The sequence below is a fragment of the Oryza glaberrima genome, chromosome 1, assembly GCF_000147395.1.
Source record: "Oryza glaberrima chromosome 1, OglaRS2, whole genome shotgun sequence".
In the NCBI taxonomy this organism is placed as follows: domain Eukaryota; kingdom Viridiplantae; phylum Streptophyta; class Magnoliopsida; order Poales; family Poaceae; genus Oryza; species Oryza glaberrima.
The window spans coordinates 30,684,218-30,697,058 of record NC_068326.1 but is presented as its reverse complement, the minus strand read 5'-3'; the positions used below and the strand labels follow the sequence as shown (position 1 = coordinate 30,697,058).

General features: G+C 39.6%; 1 protein-coding gene across 1 annotated transcript; it reads left to right on the top strand.

Moving 5' to 3' along the window:
• Nucleotides 1–6,437: 6,437 nt before the first annotated feature.
• LOC127777128 (autophagy-related protein 18f-like) lies at nt 6,438–12,247 on the top strand. Its single transcript, XM_052303658.1, has 8 exons — nt 6,438–7,293; nt 8,078–8,539; nt 8,619–9,035; nt 9,771–10,007; nt 10,080–10,907; nt 11,015–11,181; nt 11,362–11,695; nt 11,962–12,247. Exons 1-7 carry the CDS (start codon nt 7,108–7,110, stop codon nt 11,675–11,677), a joined length of 2,613 nt encoding a protein of 870 aa, XP_052159618.1. The 5' UTR covers nt 6,438–7,107; the 3' UTR covers nt 11,678–11,695; nt 11,962–12,247.
• The last annotated feature ends 594 nt before the right edge of the window (nt 12,248–12,841 follow it).

The window sequence follows — 12,841 nt, the reverse complement described above, 5'->3', positions numbered from 1 at the left end:
TGATTATCAATGGGGTTTATTTTTTTTACTTTCTAGAAGTCTCAGCAACTGCCTTACTTGTTTGCTTCACAGCCTGCCTGACGTCCCTCCTTTTAATCATCATTAGGATTCTATTTGGTGTTTTATTAATAATTTTTATATGTCGTATCAACCGCCACCACTCTACTCCTTTATAGACCTGTTACTTAATTTATCTCGTCATGTGTTTTAGATGGTCTTTTCTTTCAATAGTCTTTATTTTTATCACAAATTTTAGTTATTTATAAATTGTATTCCAAATTGAAGTATTATTTTTCTTTTTCTAATTTCAGAATTTATTTTTTGAGTAAATTTCACATAAATACAGGTATTTTGACCAAATTATCACAAAACTACATATTTAAGGAGTTGTATCACAAAACTACATATTTAGCACCAAATTTATCACAAAAACTACAGATTTTAGATTAAGTATCATAAAAATGCATATTTAGTATTGAACTTATCACAAAACTACAACTTTTGGAGTTTAAATCCCTAGCACCATTGTTATAGTGGAGCTATAAACATCAATACTTTGTGATTAAATTGATTCTAAACCTGTAGTTTTGTGATAATTTAGTTACTAAATATGTAGTTTTGTAACACTTCATCTTAAATGTGTAGTTTTGTGATAAATTTGGTGTTAAATATGTAGTTTTATGATACACCGAGTTAAATTTGTAGTTTTATGATAATTTGGTCATAGTATCTGTAGTTTTGTGAAATTTACTCTTTTTTAAAAAAATTAGTTAATACCGAATTATGTTCTTTTGATATTTGTATTTTTTATTTTCAATTTCAGTTATTTCAAAATTGTATTCCTACTTCAACTCTCTTTTAATTTTTCTAATTTTGGATATTATTTTATTTTTCATTCGAAATTTTAATTAATCTCGTATTGGGTTCTTCTTTCAATATTGCTTATTTTTAATTAAATTGTATTCCTACTTAACTCTTCTTTTATTTTCTTTTGCTAATTTCGGATTTATTTTTATTTTATTTCAAATTTTAATTAATCTCGTATTGGGTTCTTATATGGACTCTTCTTTTAATATTCTTTATTTTTAATTCCGAATTTCGGCTATTTTTTAAATTGTATTCATACTTGGACTCTCCTTTTCTTTTCTAATTTTGGATTTTACTTTATTTTTATTTCAAATTTTGATTAATCTCGTTTTGGGTTCTTATATGGAAACTTCTTTCAATATTGCTTATTTTTAATTCCGAATTTCAGCTATTTTTAAATTGTATTCCTACTTGGACTCTCCTTTTCTTTTCTAATTTTGGATTTTTTTATTTTTATTTCGAATTTTGATTAATCTCGTATTGGGTTCTTATATGGAAACTTCTTTCAATATTGCTTATTTTTAATTCCGAATTTCAGCTATTTTTAAATTGTATTCCTAATTGGACTCTTCTTTCCTTTTTCTAATTTTGGATTTTATTTTATTTTTATTTCGAATTTTGATTAATCTCGTATTGGGTTCTTATATGAAAACTTCTTTCAATATTGCTTATTTTTAATTCCTAATTTCAGCTATTTTTAGATTGTATTCCTACTTGGACTCTTCTTTTTTTTTCTCCGATTAATGTGGGAATTTCTAACCTCCACAGCGAACGTGGTGCCTCCTTTTCGAGCTGTCTTAATAATATAATAGATAGATAGATAGATTAAAGATGTTTTTGTCTGTACTTTGATACGTCATTCATGTATGAGTAGGTTTTTAAGTTCGTTTGATTTTGAAAATGTATATCCGTATTTGAGTCGGTTTTTATGTTTGTTCGCTTTGGGAAATACAAAGGAGTCGTATAAAAATCTCTTTAAAAAACTCGTATATTAACTCGAGACAATCGGACTCCTGGCTGCAACTCATAATTTTCTAAACGAATATAAATATCCACGCGAATTTCCACAGTGAATTTCACCTTAACTAAACCGTATAATAATAATAAGATTAAAATAGACTTCACCTGTTGCAACGCACGGACACTTTTCTAGTATATTGATAAAGTAGAAAGGACACTAATAGTTTTGTACATGACTTTTGCAACGCCCACAAAAGAAAGCATATCACAAGACTTCTCCCAAAACGGTAAACACTCATAGACTAAACGTCCCTGCCTGTAGTGGCGGAGGACGAGGAAAAAGAAAGGTGTGGTAGCAACAACACGACAAAAACAACATAATACTATGCTTTGATGCAACAAAAAAATGTATTGATCTGTTTTAGGATTCAAATTCCCAAACGAAATTTTCAAGATTTTTTTTTGAATTTAGCTAAATATATCCAAATTTGATCAAGATTTGTTCAAAATTCAAATTATTTTTGGAAGATAGAAATTGCCAAACCGATAGATTAAACCTTTATCTTTTGGTTGCGTCGTATAACTAACTAACAACTAGCGCTTATATAGATAGCTAATTACAAGAGTAAAAACAAGATAATAAGTATAGGTTGGTTGCATTGCTTTGTGTAACTAACTAGCAACAAATTCAGCTAGTTACAAGGAGTGAAAACAAGACCATCAATGAAGAAGTTAATCACGCATTCATGCACTTTACCACTAGCTAACGGAATTGAGGTATGGCTAATGCCACATCTCGCAATACCGGAAGCTTCACCACTGCCTGCCTGGACCCAAGTGATCACCTTTTCTTTTATTTTTGCAGTCATTGTTGTTAGGCCATACCGCTGTTTTGATAGATTCTTGCATTGCGCTCACACCATAGCTCCGAGGAGACGAGGATTACCAAAGATTTTAGAGCCTTTGTCGGTTTTGTAGGCTCGGAAGGTTCATCTATCCCAATTTTGCAGATTGAGGTGCAACCCTATCCATCTCTAGAGGTCTGACCAGATTCGTCGTGAGAACCTGCAGTGGACAAGGAGGTGGACTGTCGTTTCATGCGTCGTGTGGCATAGTGGGCAGATTTGTTGGTTTGCCCAGTCTCTTCTCTAGAGTCTATCAACAATCCATGCTCTGTTCTGCAATACTATCCATGCAAAGAATTTGTATTTTGGCGACACCCAACGGTTTCCGCTCTTGGGTATGGCCAAGTAGGCCATTAACAGCCGGTTTCTTCAGAGGTTTAAGTTTACTTTGACTCCCTTAAGAGGGCCGGATTTGATTCGTATCCCTAAACCACAATACCGGATATCTCGACCCTCAAATATTAAAACCGATACAATTTGACTCCCTGCGTGGTTTTGAAGGGCAATTTCGCTTACGTGGCGGTATTGACATGGTCTTCCTTCCACGTGGCGTTGACATGGCGCTTATGTGGCATTATAATTTAAAAAATATGTGTAGGACCCATTTGTCATTCACACAAAAAGAAACGTGGGACATCTCTCTTCCCTTCTTCCTCATCCCTCTCTCTCTCCCTTCTCTCTCTTTCTCTTTCTCTCCCCTTACTCTTCTCCTTCGGCCAGCGACGAGCGGCGGTGGTGGGCGAGAGGGCAGGCGAGGCGCAGCGGTGATGGTGCGGGCATGGGCACGGGAGCTTGATCACACCAGTGATGGCACGTGCATGGGCGCGGGAGATGGCACAGCAGCAGAGACGCCTCTCCTTCCTCAAGCATGGCGCGAGCACGTGCCTTCACACGCCGTCCACACCACTGCTGCTCCTCGTTGTTGTCCCGCTGCCGCCGCTCCGGAGCGCGGGGGACAATGAGGGAGTGCGGGGTGGTGACCAGTGGTGGACGGTGGCAGCGACTGGACGGAGCTCAGCAGGGAGCTCTAGGGCGGCGGCGGCGATGGTGATGAGGATGGCTCTCACTCGCCCCTTCTCCCCAGTCTCCTTTTCTTCTTCATGGGGACAGCGAGGGAGTGCGGGGCGGCAACCTATGGTGGACGACGGCAGCAACAGGATGGAGCTCGCCTAGGGAGCTCTAGGGCAGCGGCGCCGGTGATGACGGGGACGGCTCTCTCTCTCTCTCTCCTTCTCCCCAGTCTTCTTTTCTTCTTCGGCGTCCTTTGCCATCGCCGCTGTGGGCTCACCTTCGAGCCTCCTTGCCCACCGCTGCAATGGCGACGCGCCACTATCCGCCGAAAAAGAGAAAGAAAGAGAGAAGGGAGAGAGAGGGGGATGAAGAAGAAAGAGATAAAGGATGACACGTGTGCCTCATTTTTTTTTGTGAATAACAAATGATTCACATATATATGTTTTTAACTTTAATGCCACCTAAGCGCCACATCAACGCCACAGACCAGGTCAACACTATCATGTGGACGCCACGTCAGTGAAACCGTCCTCTAAAACCACTGAGGGAGTTAAATTGCACTAGTTTTAATAGTTTTTTTGGGGGGTCGAGATATCCGGTATTACGGTTCCAGGATACGAATCGGATTTGGTCACTAATTAAGGGAGTAAAAGTGAACTTATTCCTTCTTGGGACGTGGACGCCTTGTCTTCCAGGGCTTGCAATGCGCTACGGCCCTAGTGTATTCCATTCCTATATGTAAGTAGCTTTTTGTGTAGGGGCCCATATCTCCTACCGGTCATGAACTTCGGCCCATTATGCTTGGAAATGATTCATCCGCAAAAACGGGGTGTTTTTCTAACGGAAGCACAATAGCGACCGGCTTGATTTGGCGCTGTCATATGATTCTTTGCTATCTACACACGGTAGCGTGTGGCACCGAGCTTAATGCATTGTTATACGTCATAGTCCAGTTGTATGGGTATCATGGAGAGTTTGGGAAATCAGGCGGTACTCAATCGGCTAATCCATCGTACAAGTTTGCTACTGTGTATTTGCCGTTCTCGCACAGTACGCATACCTATTTTATTCTGCTCTCAAAGTGTCTTGGAAACCAAGAAATACGCTAGAGTTGTTTACGCGTGGCTATCCTCGCACTCCCAGCGATCTTATTACAATTGATCACCTTTATACAATGAAGTCAATCAACATCCTCTCTGCTTGGTCATGTTGGTTAATCTAGACTAGATGCCCTAGTCCTCAAGTTTTAGAAGAAGTCAACAATAGTAATTTTGGCTAAAAACTAACTAATAATATACTTAATTAGTAGTATCAAACAAACATAACATTACATTTGTATTTGAAAATAATTTTATATGCGGTTAAATTTATAGTTATTCGATTTTTATCAAAGTATAACAATGGATATCATACCAAAAACATTGCACACATTTTTTTAGTGACCCGTACAAGAAAATTGTGCAAAGCTTCATATTGATATAACAGGGGAAAGTAGGAAGCTATAATCAAGAGAAAAACTAAAACCATGCTTCACACCTACACCAAGCTAGATTGCCCATTGCAAAAATATTGCACACCTTATATCGAAAGAAAGTACTATCCTCGTCCCAATATAAATGTAATTGTGGGTCTTCGTATCTAACGTTTGACCGTCCGTCTTAGTTAATAAATTTATGTAAAAATTAGAAAAAAAATAGTCACCATAAGTATTATTTATGTTTTATCATCTAATAACAATAAAAATACTAATCATAATTTTTTTAAATAAGATAAGACGGACAGTTAAATGTTAGACATGAAAACCCACAACTACACTTATATTGGGATGGAGGTACTACTACCTAACATACAAATGGATAGAGATCACTAGCCATGTGTCCTATTGGAAAATTTATAGGATACCTATATGTATTGTTGCATGCATTAGTACAATTGGTACTTTATCATGATTCTTTTGGAATACAGTTTTTGGCAATATTTTCAAAAGACCTAGTTTAATTCCGACAAATATTCTTCAAAATCATCCATTGCGAAAGAGAGAAAAGATTTTGTTTCCTATTCATAGTATAACCTACTCCATCCGTTCCAAAATAAACCAACCTCGTGTTATTACATCCTAGTACGATGAATCTAAAGATAAAGTATGTCCAAATTCGTTGTACTAACATAACGTTAGTTTATTTTGGGATAAATGAACTATAATAAAATCTGAAAAAAAAATAGAAATCAAAGCAGTAGTTTCTACAACTGCTAACTACTACAAGGGAAAATAAAAACAACAGCATATCTCAGTGCCCAATTATGAAATTTGTGTCAATGCTAGAATTTAGCAACCGTTTTACAGAAGTTTTGCGAGATCAATTTGATCCCCACAGTAATAACAGAGATAAATCTCCAAACCTCCAAGGAAACATTTGAAACGGAGAACTTATCTCCCCATCAGATCCAGGAAAAATCTCGCAGTTCAAACCGGTGCCTTCTGTTGCTGACCCGATCTGGCGACGCAACTACAGCCAGATACGCGCACGAGCCTGCGGGAAGGAGAGCCACAAGGAGAGTCCGTCCGAGGGGGAGAGAGAGAAGCAAACGTAGACGGCGAGGCAACGATCCGAACCCGAGGTGAAAGAGATTATCCCCTCAAACAAGCCAACGGCCCCACCACCACACCCCTTTAACATTCTCCGCTTCCTTCCCTTGCCTCGCCGCTTCGTTCTCCTCTCGCCGAATCAATTCACCAAATCGAAGAGAAAAAACCGCAAACCAGCAACCGATTGCTTGGACTAAGCGCATCATTATTTTCTTTTTTTTTTCTCTCAGAGAGAGAAGTAGTAGTAATAAACGTAACCTTTTCCTACTATTTTATTTCACCTAATCCCAATCTCCTCCCCCCTTCCTTCCTCGGCCAGAGAAAAAAAAAAGAGAGAAAAAAGAGGAGAGGCCTCGCAACTGCAAACCCTCGCTTTCTCCGATCGAATTGCTCGCCCGAGCACCACCAGTTCGCCGCCCTTCCCACCACCAGTCGCCTCCCTCCCCCGCGCAGGGTATCTCCTCCGGCCGCCCCAGTGGCGATTCCCCCCGAGCTCCCCCGCGCGGCGCCGTGGCCATGTCGCTCACCTGAGGATACGGTCGGTGGGCTGTTTCTTGCAAGAGTCTCTCCCCCGAGCCCCCCAAGAGAAACAGCCCGGGGGACGCCGAGTTGTTGATTCGATCGCCGGAGTTGCGCCGAGGTGAACCTGTTTTTTGTTTTTGGTGGTGGTTCCGTCTCGGTTAATCTGCTTTAACTTGGAGGCAAAGGCTCGGTCTTCGTCTGAGGAACGCGGGGGAGCGGTGGTAGCGTGCACGGGTCCTCCTCGAGGTCGGCTTGATGCGGAGCGGCGCGCAGGCTCCTCGAGGCGGCGGAGGCGGCGGGGCCTTCTCGAAGCGGACGCTGTCCGGCTACATGAGGATCATGTCGTCGGGGGCGTCCACGGCCGCGTCCAGCCTGCTGTCGGTGGGCGCGTCGCTGGTGAACTCGATCGCCAGCCACGACGAGGATGGGAGCCGTGACCAGGTTATTTCGCTTGATTTTAAACAATTCACTGTGCTCGTTGGTTTTTTTGGGCTGTGTTTTACTAGCATAGCAACTGCTAGCTTGGCAATAATTGTAGTACAACGGAAAAGCCTTTAGATGTCTCACCGTCTCACGTGTGCATTAGTGGTAACTGGTGCAAAATGAGCAAAGATTAATTATGGCTGGAGGGCGCAATCAGTTTCTGCTCCTGCCACCAAGGTGCTCACCATATGTGGCAGTATTAGTATTTATTGTTAGTGTTGATGCATTTATTTTGAGCACCATATAACAATCTGCCTATGTTTGAAATAGATAGTGCTTTTGGTAGTTACTAGCAATTGTCCAGCGGAAAGAAAAAGTGGTGAGATGATTAGTGTGTTAACATTAACAATGCTAGCTGCAGATATTAATCCATTGAGTTATCATGAATATGAAAAGCTTCTTTTGAGCTTCGGCTATAATTCTCCTGGCCAAATAATTCCTATTTGGACAGCACATTATGATACGACACTGCATATTATATGCCATTCCTAGTTCATCCAAATGGACAAATGTTGTGGCAGGAGTAGGGTCAGTCAAATCGTCCGGATGTACATAAACCGGTTGGATCTAAGTAAAAGATCCCCTTTTTAGTAGAAGTAATAATTCCTTGCAAAGGATCCATGTCTACAAAAACTAGCAAATACATGCAGAAGGGTAACTTTTCCTTTTGTTTGCATACTCGGGAAATATTTTCATATAAAAATGTATTTACACCTGTCTTACATGTAAAATGTGGTTGCAGGTACAATGGGCTGGATTTGATAAACTTGAATGTGGGGGTGACATGCTGCGACAGGTTTTACTTCTAGCTTACAGATCTGGTTTCCAAGTATGGGATGTTGAACATGCTAATGATGTAAGACAGCTAGAATCCAGACATGATGGTACAGTTTCTTTCATGCAACTCCTAAAGAAACCAATTGCCTCTACAAACAGTGAAGACAAATTTGCAGATGAACGGCCACTGTTAGCTCTTGCTTGTGACGGAACTAGCACAGGAAGTCTAATCAGCAATGATGGCAATGGCCCTGTTCCCAATGGAGCCAATGGTACTCTCCATAATATTGGCCATGAGAATCATCCTACTGTACTTCGGTTTTATTCATTAAGGGTCCATGATTACGTGCATACAATAAAGTTCAGATCAACTGTTTATTCCATACGGTGCAGTCCTAGAGTTGTAGCTGTATCTCAGGCTAATCAGGTATGCCATACTCCACGCTTTTAACTTGGTGTTTGGATCATGAATAATCCTTTATGGAAAACAAAAATGCTTCTTGCAGATACATTGTTTTGATGCTGCAACACTGGAGAGAGAATACACAATCCTTACCAGTCATATAGTTCCACCAATTTCAAGTTATGGACCACTTGCACTGGGTCCTAGATGGATTGCATATTCTGGGAATCCAGTCCCAGTTCCGGATACAGGCCGTGTTACCCCTCAGCTTCTTAATCTATCTCCCCTAGTTCCACAACCTGGTTCAAATGGCAGTGTTGTGGCATACTATGCAAAAGAATCAAGCAAGCAACTGGCTTCTGGCATTATAACACTTGGTGATGTTGGATATAAGAAGTTGTCCAAGTATTGTTCAGACTTAATTCCAAGTAGTAACAATGTTATAAACCAAAGGAATTCTGGCTTCAAAGCAAATGGGGCAACAATAAACGGGCATACAGACAGCGAATATGCTGGAATGGTACAGATTTCATCTCAGTATATGTTGGTTACCAGCTTTGGATACTCTATTGTGATGTTTCTATATGCTAACCATATTAACAACCAACCAATTGAAGGCCATTGAGAAACCCATCTGACTAGTTGAGTAATCATCTGATGGTGCAGTTGGTGTTGTTCCTGTCTGATTGCACCATTCAGCCCTAACTCGCTGTCTCGCTGTGCATAAAAATGAAATTGTTTGTCATTTTATTTTGCAAACAACGAACTTTGAGTTAGTCTTGATGATTCCACCAAAAAGATTCTGTTTTGTTAAAGGCATAATGAGAATTACTGTTAACAACTTATCCCTCAATGCAACATGAATTTAAGTTTTCCCCTTCTGCTTAAACCTAGCAAAAGCAGGTGTTGTCGTAGGATAAATGGAAAGTTAATTCATCCTGTGGTCGTACTTTTGTCTTGGTGGAATTCAGATATAGAGTAAACTGACGATGGTGGATGTCAAAACTTATCCTGATTAAGTTGGTTAGTGATAGCGCTTATTTGTGACCAAAGGAGTTGTTTTATATATTAAAAAGTTGCCAGGAGTATTATTTCAAGATAGTTTTGTGCATATGCCACTGATATGCCATATCTCACTGACAATTGGTACTTATAGGATGGAGTGAACTTTCAGTGAGGATTTTATCCGTACTCATATTTGTCTTGCCAGCTTCATGGAACCGTGACATTTAGAATGTTCCCTTTCCAATGACAGGTTATTGTTCGAGATATTGTCTCTAAATCAATGGTGGTTCAGTTCAGGGCACATACTAGCCCCATTTCAGCACTCTGTTTTGATCCCAGTGGAACTTTGTTGGTGACAGCTTCAATTCACGGTCGAAATATCAATGTTTTCCGCATTCTGCCTTCTTCGCATGGGAGTTCATCAGAAGCTGGTCCAAATGGAACCTGTGTTCATCTGTACAAATTGCAAAGAGGCATCACCAATGCGGTAAGGTAGCGTACATATTTCTGGACTATGTCTAATTTTTAGTTTTGGTAACAATATCTCTTTTTACCATAGGTCATAAAAGATATCAGTTTTAGTGACGACAGTGAATGGATAATGATTAGCTCTTCAAGGGGAACTAGTCATTTCTTTGCAATATCTCCATATTGTGGATCAACAAGCTTTCACTACAACGAAAACAATCTTGCAGAAAATAGTTATGCGGTGGATTCATCAGTTAATCATACTGCCCATTGGTCCCAAAACTCAGCTCCCTCTCTGAGTCTCAATCAGAAGATACTCTCTGTTACGGGCCCCCCTGTAACATTGTCTGTTGTTAGTAGAATAAGAAATGGAGGCAACCTGTTGAAGGGCGCTGTTCATGGTGCTGCAGCATTTGCAACAGGTGTTTCCAGTCCAATTTCTGGTGCTATTGCTTCAACATTTCACAATTGCAAGGGTGCCGTCAAAAACTCAGATGGAAGTTCGCCTTGCATGAAGTATCATTTACTAGTATTTTCTCCATCTGGAAGCATCATTCAGTATGTTCTCCATCGCTCTGCAGAGCAGGATCCTGGAATTGATTTTCCCTTGAGTGCCATTCCTTATGGATCACAAAGAGAAACTGACACTAGGTTTATTATTGAGGCTCTTCAAAAGTGGGATGTTTGTCATAAAAGAAATCGAAGAGACGCTGCTGAGAGTTTTGTATATAGTGATTTTGACATCGGAGAAAACAGTAAGCTTTTTCAGAAAGTGGCAAAGAAAGGAACTAGTGTTTATCCATCCAATGGCACTGCTGTTGAAAAGCAGAAGCTAGGTGATGAGAATCATAATTTTTATATTTCTGAGAGTGAATTGCAGACTCATGTTGTTCCAACACCACTCTGGTCAAGATCTGGGGTATTTTGCTTCACCAATTCCCTTACAATACAGTTCTTTTGTTCTGTTTGACTTCTACATGTTTGCACAATTGCACGCATAACACCTGTGTGTTGATTGATGTCCAGATGCATTTTCAAGTAATGGGGGATGGAGCTCTAGAGGCAGACAATACTGGTATAATTTCAGGTGAACTTGAAATAGAAAAGCTCCAGACTCGCAATATTGAATCTAGGTCAAAGAATCTTATACCAGTATTTGAATCTCTTCATACATCCAGGTTTCAACAGACAAGGTATGCTATGCACTTTTATTTGGCGATTGATACATTAGGCATTAACTCAATAATGTAAGGCATCTTTCCTGCTGGTAAAGGCCAAATGATGTGGATTTTTTAATGTACAAGAATGGTCTGTTGATACTTTTGGTTTTGTTAGCTCCCTCTCGTGCTAACCTTTTTCTTCTTTCCCTATAGGGTGAGCACACCTGATAGTAACAAATATGGATTGCTTCAGCGTCAAAAGTCCGGATTTTCAGAGGACGGTAGACTCTCCTGCAGAAGCAGTTCTAGTTCTTTGGACTGCATGTCTGAAGGCCCAATTAGCACTGATGATAATGGTTTTGGTCAATGTTTAGTAGAAGATAGTGGTGGTGCTGTAAATAAGAACCCAAATGTTAACCCCCGTTCCGAGCTTGTAAATAATACTCAGAGCCTTAACACAGAGGCCCAGCTCGGATTTGTAAATAACAAAGAGGATTGTGAAGACAGAGAGCAACTCCCAGATTTGTGATAGCAACTGTGATCAAAGGTAAGTACTGTATCACCTTTTGCCTGTGCATCAGCATACATGCATTTTTCTGAGGAACTGTATTGCATCTGAACTATCCTACGTTGACTAGTGAGCCATTCCTTCCTGCCAATGGATTATGATGTAGATCTTAATTCTTGTCACATGGTTTTGCAGCCTTTCAATATGTACAGCTGACATTCTAAATGTGTGATATTACTATTTTTTGGGGGTATTGAAATTCCTTAATCTAATACATTGCCATGGGCTCTTGGCATGCCTTGCAGACGATCACTGGTGATGGAGGAGCTTCTTGAATCGCAAGTCTTCATTGTGCGTGTGTAGCTGCTATTCTTTCATTTCTCCTCCTGGAGTTCTTGACCTCTCTTCTATAGCTCTATTTATAAGCATTCATGATAAATTTACTGATAAAAAATGAAGGGGAGGTCGAATTAAGGCCCAATGGGTATGGGAGCGGTGGTGCTGTGAAGTTGGGTTTCCATCTTACAAAAGAACGTGTACATAACAAGATTGTTCATTGCATTTTCAATAATAGCTCTTAATTTGTGAATATTTGAATGCATGTGTGTCCATACTAATTTCGCCTTTGTACGTTGCAACTGGAGCAGTAGCACATGTTTTACCCATCTTTTATCTTGTCAATACCGGCAAAGGCAAACAAGTAAAGGTCATTTATCCAAAAACTTCCATTTCTGATGGCGATTAGATCGAAGACTATACGTTGCCTTGGATACAGTACTTGTAAGATGTATGCGTTGAGGGTATGCGTTGCCTTGTATACAGTACAAACTTTGTGTGCATGATTTTGTGATAATTGTTACTCCCTCTGATTCATATTAAGTCGTTCTCTAATTCATATTATAAGTCGTTTGACTTCTTTTCTAGTCAAAGTTTTTTTAGATTCGATTAAGTTTATAGAAAAAATTAGCAACATTTATAACATTAATTTAGTTTCATTAAATTTGACATTAAATATATTTTGATAATATGTTTATGTGTATTAGAAATGTTATTATTATATTTTTTATAAACTTGGTCAAATTTAAAGTAGTTTAACTTGTTAACTAGGTGTAATTTAGTATATAAACTTGTAAAATGCTTGTTTCGGTATACGAATTTGTCTAATTTGTGCGAACGAGGACCAAA